This window comes from Sinohyriopsis cumingii, chromosome 17, assembly GCF_028554795.1.
Source record: "Sinohyriopsis cumingii isolate HCF-2022 chromosome 17, ASM2855479v2, whole genome shotgun sequence".
In the NCBI taxonomy this organism is placed as follows: Eukaryota; Metazoa; Mollusca; class Bivalvia; order Unionida; family Unionidae; genus Sinohyriopsis; species Sinohyriopsis cumingii.
Window position 1 is genome coordinate 69,311,902 of NC_142977.1, and position 14,529 is coordinate 69,326,430.

Consider the following 14,529-nt stretch of genomic DNA (forward strand, 5'->3'; position numbering starts at 1 on the left):
CTATCAGTGACTTTTATTAACTTTGACTAAATTTGAAAGATATGTTATGCCTCTGATACATGCAGCAGGGTCATTTTGATTTGTTATATCAGTTCGCACAACCATACATCCATCAATACTTTGAATAATCATTGATGAGAGAGAAGCATGTTAGCAAGAGTGCACATAAACTATTAAGAATAGGTAAATAAAATTTTGCTTGCATACTTGTATTCATATAGAGGCATAAGACTTATATTTTTGGGGGAATTTCAGTGTTTTTAATTCTAATAAAGATGGTTTCTGAGATTCGCATCAAATTATTCACCGTGAAAATTGTAGGAGGTCATCCTATTACATCAGCATACCTATGAACATTTGAAAAGATATGTAGGGAGCGGAAATAAAACAATAAGGAGATTGGGATTTGAAATCAATAGGAATTTTGCGTTTTTGAGGCATCATTTTTACTAAATATTGACTGATCTTCAGCTGGAGCAGGACATTGCTTAGACAGTTTTTAGCTTTATTTACTCATTTTTTCCCCGTTAACTTTACATTGTCAGAATCGTTCAGTAATCCCCGATACTGAACGCGCATGACAATACACATATAGCATTCACGTGAATAAAGGAACTACTTTCTATTGTAAACAAACAATGATGCAGACACCAGAACTTTTGATTTGTAAACAAATCATATACACTCACGTAAGAGGCTCTTTACGTTGTGGTTGTTTAAATTTGTTTCCGAATGAACTAAAACATGTTTTGTGGACTGCAAAAAACCCAGCTGTTTTGGCACATTTCGCGTTGATACAATGTTACAGATTTAGGCTAGCTACATTATATAAAAGACGGAAGATTAGGTCCCTACAAATAACATACAAGTGACAAGGCATATACTGTCTTTTTTATCTGGTGACAAGAATGGCAAAATAAAATATACTTACAGTTTTACTTACTGAATTTCCTTAAAATGTTTTTTCTTAATTCTGCAAATCTGAATTACATGAGCCATGCCATAAGTTTTCAATCTGGATTACACATTTCAAAATTGTGCTGTAATTTTGATAAGTGCAATTGCATCCTCCTTACTGCACTCAAAATGAAATAAGCATTAAATTCCATAGCATCTTTTTGATAATTGCAATTGAAAGACTTCATATTTTTCCAATGTTATGATTTGAAATATTCAATGACAGAAACAGAAACACATTTGCAGACGTAAACATGCTTCTCCCGCGCCACTTCAGTTCGATGTATTTCATGTATAATTTGCACAGATGAATCCAGTCCAAAATCACAAACTTTCGTCGAATCGAAACAAAATACCAAAATATATTCATTCCAGATCAAATGGAAAAGTTGTTGCAATACGCATTCATTCACAATATGACTGCAAATTTCAATTTTAACTAGACACGCCATTTTCTTTTGAAAGTTACGTAGAGCACGTGACTAAGTTAAAATTTATCTGGGCGGAGTTATGTGCGCATTAATAATGATGTCATTGTGAAATGACAAATCTGCGCTTGTGTATTTAGTTTGGAATACGGCATTCATTCATTTACATTGTTTCTTGTAGTGTAGTTTGTTTATATAATTAAACCTTAGGTAGAATTAAAAAAATGAGCATATAATAGAAAGGCTACTGCATTTGTATGGGAAAATATGAACTCGTTTTGTCGGAAGCTCCTATACTGGTCATCGACTGGAAGAGCTCTATCCAATATAGCCACCATGGCAGCTGCTCTACTGGTCATAGACTGGAAGAGCTCTATATCCGATATGGCCAACATGGCAGCTGCTCTACTGGTCATAGACTGGAAGAGCTCTACCCAATATGGCCCCTATGGCAGCCATGTTAATGATCTTATTAGTGTTAATTCTTCTGATCAGAAATTAATATCAACATGAAGTGTTCACCAGAAGATGTATTGGTGGTCCTAAATAAAAATAGTGTTATTCTGACATCCAATATGACCACTGTGGTGTATGTCTTGAAAATCTTGTTACAATGGCTTTTGGATGGATAGTCATTTCAACATGGCATTTTCACCAAAAGACTTCTGATGATGTCTGGTTGGCCCTAAATGAAAATGGTGCTATCACTGCATCAAAATAGATCCATTATGATAGGCATCAAGGAAATCTTGGTATTGCTACTCTGAAATGAAAAATTGAATCTTATCATGTCTAGTTGATCCTAAATAAAAATGGTTTAGATTCTGCATCTGATACATCTTCCACCATGACCCTGTTGAAAATCATGTTATTACTACTCCTTCTAAATGGACTACTACATATTGACATGGGTTTTCACCATGACCATGACATGTTATTACTACTACATATTGACATGGGTTTTCACCATGACCATGACATGTTATTACTACTCCGTCTAAATGGATGAATATATTGACATGGGTTTTCACCATGACCATGACATGTTTATTACTTCTCCTTCTAAATGGATGACCATATTGACATGGGTTTTCACCATGACCCTGTTGAAAATCATGTTATTACTACTCCTTCTAAATGGATGACATGGGTTTTCACCATGACCCTGTTGAAAATCATGTTATTACTACTCTTTCTAAATGGATGACCATATTGACATGGGTTTTCACCATGACCCTGTTGAAAATCTTGTTATTACTACTCCTTCTAAATGGATGACATGGGTTTTCACCATGACCCTGTTGAAAATCTTGTTATTACTACTCCTTCTAAATGGATGACATGGGTTTTCACCATGACCATGACATGTTATTACTACTCCTTCTAAATGGATGACATGGGTTTTCACCATGACCATGACATGTTATTACTACTCCTTCTAAATGGATGACATGGGTTTTCACCATGACCATGACATGTTATTACTACTCCTTCTAAATGGATGACCATATTGACATGGGTTTTCACCATGACCCTGTTGAAAATCATGTTATTACTACTCCTTCTAAATGGATGACATGGGTTTTCACCATGACCCTGTTGAAAATCATGTTATTACTACTCTTTCTAAATGGATGACCATATTGACATGGGTTTTCACCATGACCCTGTTGAAAATCTTGTTATTACTACTCCTTCTAAATGGATGACATGGGTTTTCACCATTACCCTGTTGAAAATCATGTTATTACTACTCTTTCTAAATGGATGACCATATCGACATGGGTTTTCACCATGACCCTGTTGAAAATCTTGTTATTACTACTCCTTCTAAATGGATGACCATATTGACATGGGTTTTCACCATGACCCTGTTGAAAATCATGTTATTACTACTCCTTCTAAATGGATGACATGGGTTTTCACCATTACCCTGTTGAAAATCATGTTATTACTACTCTTTCTAAATGGATGACCATATCGACATGGGTTTTCACCATGACCCTGTTGAAAATCTTGTTATTACTACTCCTTCTAAATGGATGACATGGGTTTTCACCATTACCCTGTTGAAAATCATGTTATTACTACTCTTTCTAAATGGATGACCATATCGACATGGGTTTTCACCATGACCCTGTTGAAAATCATGTTATTACTACTCCTTCTAAATGGATGACATGGGTTTTCACCATGACCCTGTTGAAAATCATGTTATTACTACTCTTTCTAAATGGATGACCATATTGACATGGGTTTTCACCATGACCCTGTTGAAAATCTTGTTATTACTACTCCTTCTAAATGGATGACATGGGTTTTCACCATGACCCTGTTGAAAATCATGTTATTACTACTCTTTCTAAATGGATGACCATATTGACATGGGTTTTCACCATGACCCTGTTGAAAATCTTGTTATTACTACTCCTTCTAAATGGATGACATGGGTTTTCACCATGACCCTGTTGAAAATCTTGTTATTACTACTCCTTCTAAATGGATGACATGGGTTTTCACCATTACCCTGTTGAAAATCATGTTATTACTACTCTTTCTAAATGGATGACCATATTGACATGGGTTTTCACCATGACCCTGTTGAAAATCATGTTATTACTACTCCTTCTAAATGGATGACATGAGTTTTCACCATTACCCTGTTGAAAATCAAGTTATTACTACTCTTTCTAAATGGATGACCATATCGACATGGGTTTTCACCATGACCCTGTTGAAAATCTTGTTATTACTACTCCTTCTAAATGGATGACATGGGTTTTCACCATGACCCTGTTGAAAATCATGTTATTACTACTCCTTCTAAATGGATGACATGGGTTTTCACCATGACCCTGTTGAAAATCTTGTTATTACTACTCCTTCTAAATGGATGACATGGGTTTTCACCATGACCCTGTTGAAAATCTTGTTATTACTACTCCTTCTAAATGGATGACATGGGTTTTCACCATGACCCTGTTGAAAATCATGTTATTACTACTCCTTCTAAATGGATGACATGGGTTTTCACCATGACCCTGTTGAAAATCTTGTTATTACTACTCCTTCTAAATGGATGACATGGGTTTTCACCATGACCCTGTTGAAAATCTTGTTATTACTACTCCTTCTAAATGGATGACATGGGTTTTCACCATTACCCTGTTGAAAATCATGTTATTACTACTCTTTCTAAATGGATGACCATATCGACATGGGTTTTCACCATGACCCTGTTGAAAATCTTGTTATTACTACTCCTTCTAAATGGATGACATGGGTTTTCACCATGACCCTGTTGAAAATCTTGTTATTACTACTCCTTCTAAATGGATGACATGGGTTTTCACCATGACCCTGTTGAAAATCATGTTATTACTACTCCTTCTAAATGGATGACATGGGTTTTCACCATTACCCTGTTGAAAATCATGTTATTACTACTCTTTCTAAATGGATGACCATATTGACATGGGTTTTCACCATGACCCTGTTGAAAATCTTGTTATTACTACTCCTTCTAAATGGATAACCATATTGACAAGGGTTTTCGCCAGCTAGTAGAAGATCCCAGCAGCTCCCTTCCGATTTTCAGATTTGTTTTATAAATACTCCAGTCTCATGCTTGCATGTGTAGATGACCTCATTTGATTTTCAGTATAGTAATGTCTGTTTTTTAATACAAATTTTTTATCTTTACGATCCAAGACTTCATAGATGGAAACCTTGTAAGCATAATTAAGTGAAAGTCACATCATGGCATATGGTAAACATGTTTGTTGATGACTTGATTAGATTTTCATGCCAGGATATCGATATCAGTTTTTCTAATTCTTCTGCATTTTGTTACTTTATGGATGTAGAATGTATGTTTTGTAAACACTAATTTAGTTTTGTTGTTTTTAAATTTACTGCATTAGGTTTTGTTTGGGAAAAAAATAGATTCTCTGTCAGAGATTGTAAATCATATTGTTTTTAAAACAATGAAATATTCAATCTGTAAGTTGAAGTTATCATGAAATATTAATGATAAAAAATTATTACAGAAGTTTGTAATGCACAAGGTTGTTTCATTTTCAGATTATGAAGGCAACAACAAAGAACATGATTATAGAGCTGAGCAAGGAGTACTCCATTGTGACCCAGTTTACCAGTTTTGTGGCCATAGAAAAGAGAGATGAGGTAAACTTTATATTGAAAATGTCCATTTTCTTGTTTATTTATGGCGCTAAGTTGTGTGTGCACAGCACATTATGTATCAGTATGCTGCAAACAGTATATACCAAGATCAGTTATCACATGATTACTGTGAAAACTGTAATTTCATTGGATGGCCTGATGTCACATGTTGTGTCAAATTTTCATATCACATGGTTATGACATTATTGACTAGCATGTGACAATGTAACATCATATTTGTGTGTGGTGTGATGCAGCTTAAAGCAATTTTTACTTTTCAAAAACAAATTCATTTATAACTTTTTCAACAAATAATGTAATAAAACAACTCTTGGCTTTTCTTTCAGTAATTATGAAACAATAAACCAGTGAACCCATTACTATTCTTTAATCAATATGAGGTTAACTTAAAACTTAAAATTCACTACACAAACTTTAAGGTAAATTATTTTATAGTATTATATGACCTCTTATTTTGTAGTGTTTTGATTGGTTAAATCTCCAAAGATTCCATTACTATAAAACCCACATATCCATGCAAGGGGGTGATGTAAGGTTCCACAGACCAAGTATCAGACATTGCTCTGTCTGCCTTGACTTGAGCAGTGTGACATCAGATACTCATCTTGCCTTGACTCAAGCAGTGTGACATCAGATACTTATCTTGCCTTGACTCGAGCAGTGTGACATCATATACTCATCTTGCCTTGACTTGAGCAGTGTGACATCAGATACTCATCTTGCCTTGACTTGAACAGTGTGACATCAGATACTCATCTTTCCTTGGCTTGAGCAGTGTGACATCAGATACTCATCCTGCCATGTCTTAATCAGTGTGACATCAGATACTCAGCCTTCCATGACTTATACAGTGTGACATCAGATACTCATCCTGCCATGACTTAAGCCCTGTGACATCAGATACTCATCTTGCCATGACTTAAGCAGTGTGACATCAGATACTCATCCTGCCATGACTTAAGCAGTGTGACATCAGATACTCATCTTGCCTTGACTTGAGCAGTGTGACATCATATACTCATCTTGCCTTTTACTTAAGCAATGTGACATCAGATACTCATCCTGCCATGACTTAAGCAGTGTGACATCAGATACTCATCCTGCCATGTCTTAAGCAGTGTGACATCAGATACTCATCTTGCCTTGACTAGAGCAGTGTGACATCAGATACTCATCCTGCCTTGACTTGAGCAGTCTGATATCAGATACTCATCCTGCCATGACTTAAGCAGTGTGACATCAGATACTCATCTTGCCTTGACTTGAACAGTGTGACATCAGATACTCATCTTTCCTTGACTTGAGCAGTGTGACATCAGATACTCATCCTGCCATGTCTTAATCAGTGTGACATCAGATACTCAGCCTTCCATGACTTATACAGTGTGACATCAGATACTCATCCTGCCATGACTTAAGCCCTGTGACATCAGATACTCATCTTGCCATGACTTAAGCAGTGTGACATCAGATACTCATCCTGCCATGACTTAAGCAGTGTGACATCAGATACTCATCCTGCCATGTCTTAAGCAGTGTGACATCAGATACTCATCTTGCCTTGACTAGAGCAGTGTGACATCAGATACTCATCCTGCCTTGACTTGAGCAGTCTGATATCAGATACTCATCCTGCCATGACTTAAGCAGTGTGATATCAGATACTCATCGTGCCTTGACTTGAGCAGTGTGACATCACATACTCATCTTGCCTTGGACAGCTTTTGAAAATTTGAATCTTGATATTGATTAGTTAACATCAAAAACATTATCAAGAAGTTTAACTATAGCAATTTGATATTTTGGTAATACCTTAATTAATTTTAACCTTCACATGTTCATTGTTCATTGCTTTATAATTAATTAAAATGTCATTAGACCTGCTGAAAAAATTATTTTATTTTGGAGCATTTAGTTACTATTCGTATTTGTATTCAACCGAATAGTTATGGGGCCCTATTAGTCTTTGGCCAAATAGTTAAAACCACTATTCTGTACAGCCCATTTACATATTTTTTATTTTGATTAATACAAGACTTTATCAGTCTCAGAAAGATGATATTCATATTAGGGCCAGTTAATATCACTTTTGGGGTTTGATAAAACCTTCTGTTAACCTCATCAAAAAGTCAGTCATTATATATAATCAGTACTTTCGTATTTGGAGCTAAAACCCTTATTAGTATGACTACATAAAAACCATTTGAAGTAGACAAATTAAATACTTTAATTTGGTTAAGCATACTTATATTGACATAACCTGATTAGATTTTAGACTATTACAAAATTCAGTTTCTTCTTCAAATACCTGTAATGGGTATCTTTTGGCATTCCTTACAGGTAAAATTGTCTTTCATGTTGATTTTTTCATGTCCACTTAGCAAGTATCAATAGTGATGCTTCAGTGCCTTTGGCACTCAAAGGAAGCATTTACTTGGCGACCGTTTGGAAGTAACCATATCTTACCACAACAGTCAACCAAACATTGTAAGCCAAGATGAAGGCTTTTATCAGCTACACTGGAGTTAGATTGAGATTAAAGCAAGCCTACTCCAATATAATCTCATACATTAGCCGTGTGGACTGGTTTTGTGGATTAAATATCCCCTAACATGTCACAATGCAAATAATGACACAGTGTCATGCAAGATAAATGACACTGAACTCAACCATTTGTCTCAGACTGCAACAGGTCAACCCCATGGTCGATCTTACCATTTAAGCTGAAAGTTGGAATGTCTTTGTTAAGTTTGTTTATTCCATATCATAAGGCACTCTCAGTGATGAGCCACAGGTTAGTCAGTTCACCTGATGCCCAGTTTAATGCCCCATTACACACAGAATATGGATTCACTGCATTCTCTTGCGTTTGCCATTCATAGGGAAGACTTGCTCAGTGATTATTTTTGAATAATGGCATAACAATCAGAATGTTCTACAACTAGTGATACCTGGTGATGGCGAGGGGAGGTACTGGGCAAGAACTATTGCTCCTTGTCTGTATACGCTTGACATGTTTTGGGAGGGCTGGATCTGGGAGGTATCAGGCTTGTGTTCCTAACTTTCATATGATTGGGTAAGTATTTTGGATAAATATGGTGTACTGAAAAATAAAGTTCAGGCATGGTTTGCAATGTACAGATGTGGTACTGTACTGAGTCATGTATAGCATACATCTAACACCAAACAGTGATGACTACTCTGGTGGTCCAAGTGGTTAGAGTGTCCACCTTGGATCTGGGAGGTCGTGGGTTTGAACCCTGGATGAGTCATACCAAAGACATATAAAATATTTATACTAGCAGCTGCCTCAGCATTAACCCTTTACCTCAAGCAAGCGTCTTTGGACGCCTCTACTCCATTCGCATGGAAGCGCCTTTTGATGCCTGCTGTAAACATCAGCCATTTTGAGCTGGTTTTCATAGCGCCACCTTCGGGGAAAACCCCCCTATTAGATACTACATTCATTTCTGTGAATGACAATTACGTCAGATCACGTGGTTGCTGTTTATGCACTGGTCGATATCTGCTATTTAAAGTAACTGGGTCGTAATCTCCACTCTCCAAAATGGCGGTTGTGGATTTCATTCAGTACTTACAAAGTTTTCATGATTAGAATCACAACTATGAAAGATTCATTAACTTAGGTAAAGGCTCTGATATTGATGAAGGCAGCAATTAGTTTTTATAATGTATCAAATTCAGATGACTTAGTGATGTAGACGCAGATGAAAAACATGTAAATTTCGAGTATGGGAAATGGCAGCTACGGTTGGTCACGTGGCCTGACTGACATGACAGTGAACGAGTTCTCTCAAGATTTTAAAGCACAAAAAAAATTCTTCCGTGAAAAATAATTACACAGCTATAACAATCGGACTTTACTCTTAAATTTTTCCACATATAATAGATGTGTACCAAAAATGTAAAATGGTGAAAATTGCTGTTAAACGTAACATACACTACATTGCTTAACAGTTCAAAGGCAGGTCTTTGTGTATGCGGTCGGCTAGGTAACAGGTGTTCTATTTATAGCGCGCTGCAGTTTGTCACTATGCTCTATGAGGTAAAGGGTTAAGAGGTTAGTGTTAGGACTTATCGGCCTGGTCTCAGGATAATGTGACTGGGTGGGACATGATGCCACATGTCTGCAGCATGATGCCTCATTGGTGGGCATCACTCTGTACTGCCACATAGCAGACATCATAGTTGTATGACTGAATTTTAAAAAAACTACATTAACTATGCAAATCACACACACACAGTCACACACACACACACACACACACACCAAACAGTGATAACATAGATCACATGGTGGGTTTGTAGGTCTTGGTCTGTGCCTTTAGGAGATAGTTCATTGTTGTTGTAGGGTTTAATGCCATTTTTCAGCACACAATAGGCTATACATGGTGGCCAGTATTAATGGTGGAGGAAGAACCTGGGAAAACCCTGGAAAGAACCACCGACCCACGAGAAGCTACTGGCAAGCTTTCTCACATACCCTCATTGGCTGAACCCGAGACTCGAACCCACGCAGACAGAGGTGAGATGGTAGTGATCTGTAATGGAGAGCACTTTAGACCACTCGGCCAGGTCAGTGTTGTACTGTGTTGAGTCATGTATAGCATACATCCAGCACATTGTATTCGGTGTATTTCTTTGACATTCTTAAATTTTTCATTCTCATTCCTGTATTTAGCATAGAATAGGGTATGTTATCATAAATTGTGATTTCATATATGTCTTTTTGCTGTTTGTAATGAGTAGAAGAAACACACATCATAGAACCTGATCTGTTGGCATGAGAATTATGGATCTTGGCTGACTGCAGTTAGATTTGCATTGTTTGCAGATGAATATTTTAAATTATTTTTTCATTCAGGACAAAGATGTGGATGAAAGTGATCTGTTAGACATGAATGACCTAATTGAAAGAGAGGCTATGGACATTCTACAGAGCATGGAATACTTATCCTCCTCTTCCTCCTCCTCCTCCTCAAGCGATGAATCAGAAATGTTGGAGTTATGTTGTGCATGTGAGGTAAGATATCCTCAGGCTTTTAGCTTTTCTTTATCATTACAGTTTTAGATTGTCATTCTTGTTGAGGACTTGTACATTATGAAAGGCATGGCAGCCTGGATATGACAGTGGTAATATAAGGTCTTTTGCACCTATGCAATCCAAGGTTCAATCCTTTTGTTCTTTTCAGGAGTATATGGAAGCCTACTGGTGGGGAAACAATTAAAAGCTAAAAGCTGATTAACAGTTGATCATCACTAATCAAAATCTGATTTTGATTTTTCTATTCTTCTTTGTGTTTAACAGAAAATGTAATTCTTGCATACTTGCTAATGATGAAGTATCTTGTTTCCCATACAGTTGAACAGTGTACCAGCACAATTTTCATATGCTATGCAGTCAGTCTGATTAAAGCAACATCTCCTCTGTCATATGTGAAGATCTGACAATGACCGCTTAAGCGTAATGTTTTGGTGACCTATGGATTAGCCAATGAAAATGCAGCTTTCAAAAATGTGAAAGTGGATCGAATTGTTCAGGACACATCTATGCTCTTATCCACACTGTTCAGTCTCCAAAAGTGAAGATATAAGACTTCATCTGATTGGATGATAAAATTAGTGATTATGGTAATATCATAGGTTACTAGAACATGACCCCTAATCAGTCACTGTCATATTTTCGTGTATAACAGTGGAGTTCTGATTTTAATCAGATTGCCATGCAGCTTGCACTTCAGTTGTACATAGCATCTTAAAATTATATGAAATGTTTGCTGTTATTCACATATTTTACTTTTGTTGGATTATTTTGACCCAAAGAGCTGTACAGTGGGAAAAGGAAGAAAAATTGTAATTGTTTATATTTGATTATCGAAAGTCAAAATCAAGCAGTTCGATCTTTGACTATTCTGACCAGTCATAATCAGATGCTTGACTGCTTGATTATTCTGTCCAATCCAAATCAAATGCTTGACAGTTATACTATTATAACCAATTCTGATTAAATTCTTGGCCATTAGAATTTCTGACCAGTTAAAAATAAATATTTGGCTGCTTGGCTATTCTGACCAGTCATAATCAATTATTTAGTTGTTTGACTATTCTGACCAATTTATACAGTCAAATACTTGTCCGTTTGTCTATTCTGACCAATCATAAGCAAATGTTTGGCTGTTCAGTTGTTCTAAGACGTCAAAATCAGATGTTTGGCCATTTGACTGTTCTGACCAGTCATAATCAAATGTTTGGCTGTTTTGCTATTTTGATCATTATAATCAGATGCCTGGATGTTTGACTCTCCTGACCAATCATTATTAAATGCTTGGCTGAATGACTATTCTGACCAATTATAATCAAATGCTTGTTTTTTTTACTATTCTGACCATTGTAGTCAAACACTTGGCTGTTTGACTATCCTGACCAATCATTATTAGATACTTGACTGTTTTGACTATCCTGACCAATCATTATCAAATGCTTGGCTGTTTGACTTTTCTAACCAATCATTATCAAATGCTTGGCCACATGTCTATTCTGAGCAGTTATAATCAAATGCTTGGCTGTTTGACTATCCTGACAAGTCATCAATTATTTTGATTAATCACCACACTACTAGTGACCCATACTGACTACAAAGTCTAGATTTCCTCGTGTCCTCTACTTTGAAGCCATGCATGAAGAGTTCTTAAGTTGCAGTCAGATTAATATTGGTAATATGAACAGTTGGCTTGTGATACATTTTTTTCATTGTAGACTCAAATTGGGATTCCTTTGACAGCAAGAATTGCAAGCTACAATGTGTATAAGCTGTCATCTTGTGAGATCTTAATATGTATAACAAACACTTTGTAGGATGCCCTCAAACTTGTACCCTTTGTTACTCATTACCAGTGATGTCTTTCTAGCACGAGAAACTCAACCTACTTTCTGTAATTATTCCATAACAGACCTTGCTTGTTAATAAGCTTATTTCATACATTTTCAAAATTCTAATGAATTTAATATAAAAATGTCTTTACCACTGATAGGTCCACTGCTTAATTTTCAAAGAATTTTCGTGGTGGTTCCCAAGGGATTATTATAGAGCGAATACAATTATAAGTATGTCATTGTTATTTGATTTGTAAACATTTTACTACTCCCTCATTGACTCCACACAGTGATGTACAACTTATCTTGTTACTCAGTTGGCTCTTTACCCTCTTCTCCTCCATACCTCATATCCTAAAGCCTTTTTATGAGTAGATACAGTAACCCATTTTCTGATTGATGCTTTTACAGAAAAATTGACTTGTTCCAGTGAAATCTTTACATGTATATAATTCCAAATTTGCCTTTAAGTCAGATGACTGAACAAAGGGCCATAAATAATAATAGATAATGTAGATTCTGGTACTATATATATATATATATATATATATATATATATATATATATATATATATATATGCAAATCCCAAATGTTCTCTCTGTGAGCGTCAATGGTGGATCTTGGATGATGGTTTATTAAAGCCTTTTTGTGTTTGAAAGAGTCTTGATCAAATTAGTTGATTCTTCATTATAACACAGGCTCTGGTATAACATGGTTGGTGTATAACACATTATCAGGGATAACATGATTGGTGTATAATACATTCTCTGGTATAACATAATTAGTGTATAACACATTCCCAGGTATAACATGAATGGTGTATAACACATTCTCTGGTATCACATGATGGGTGTATAACACAACACATTCTTTGGTATAACATGATGGGTGTATAACACATTCTCTGGGTATAACATGATGGGTGTATAACACATTCTCTGGGTATAACATGATGGGTGTATAACACATTCTCTGGGTATAACATGATGGGTGTATAACATGTTCTTAGGTATAACATGATGGGTGTATAACACATTCTCTGGGTATTACATGATGGGTGTATAACATGTTCTTAGGTATAACATGATGGGTGTATAACACATTCTCTGGGTATAGCCATATATTGCATAATACTGATGACTTAACTTTTCCATTCCATGTACCTCAGTATACTGTACCCTTGCCTATAATATGGTACACTTTATAGCCACTTTGAAGAGTGTTATAATGAGGGACCACTTGACTGTGTATAATGAACCACAGTATAAGGCAGCATTGTCTGTTACAGGGGACACTTTTATGGTTCTCCTGAACATTGTTATAATGAGTGTGTGTGTGATTTAGATTTTTAACATAGCCTTAACAGTTATAGACATATTAGTGTGATGTCTGCAGTGTGGCAGCTTGAAGTGATTTCTAGCATTGGGGCATCATGCTGAAAACATGAGGCTGCCACCCAGTCACATTATCCTGATACCAGGCCAACCAGTTCTAACACTAACCTCTTAATGCTGAGTGCCAAGTGAGGCAGCTGCTAGTACAATTTTTTTTATAAGTCTTTGATATGACCTGGCTGGGGATTGAACCCATTACATCCTGCATCTGAGGCCACTGGAGCAGCTTATAATTAGGGAAGACTTCACTTTTTTTAAATTTGTGCCAGAACAAGGGTGCCTTACCTATGGAACTGTACTCCTGTGGCTTCTCAGGACATTGTTAAAATGAGGGAGGAATGTATGGCACATAATGCACCTCAGTATTTGTCTGCCTTGTTTGTAACATGGTACATTTTATGGATACTTTGAACAGTGTTATTACAAGGGAGGAATGTATGGCGCATAGTGCACTGCAGTATTGGCTGCCTTGTCTGTAACATGGTACATTTTATGGATACTTTGAACAGTGTTATTACCTGGGAGGAATGTATGGCGCATAATGCACCTCAATATTGGCCTGTCTTGTCTATAACATGGTACATTTTATGGATACTTTGAACAGTGTTATTACAAGGGAGGAATGTATGGCGCATAATGCACCTCAATATTG

At 36.3% G+C, this 14,529-nt stretch overlaps 1 protein-coding gene across 1 annotated transcript in view; it reads left to right on the plus strand.

Moving 5' to 3' along the window:
* The window catches only part of LOC149779186 (uncharacterized), a 240,726-nt gene that overhangs the window by 83,088 nt on the left and 143,109 nt on the right, over window positions 1–14,529 (plus strand). The window contains exons 27-28 of the mRNA XM_089938405.1: window positions 5,469–5,570; window positions 10,474–10,632. Coding sequence (XP_089794531.1) covers window positions 5,469–5,570; window positions 10,474–10,632 — 261 coding nt within the window. The remainder of the gene's footprint in view (window positions 1–5,468; window positions 5,571–10,473; window positions 10,633–14,529) is intronic.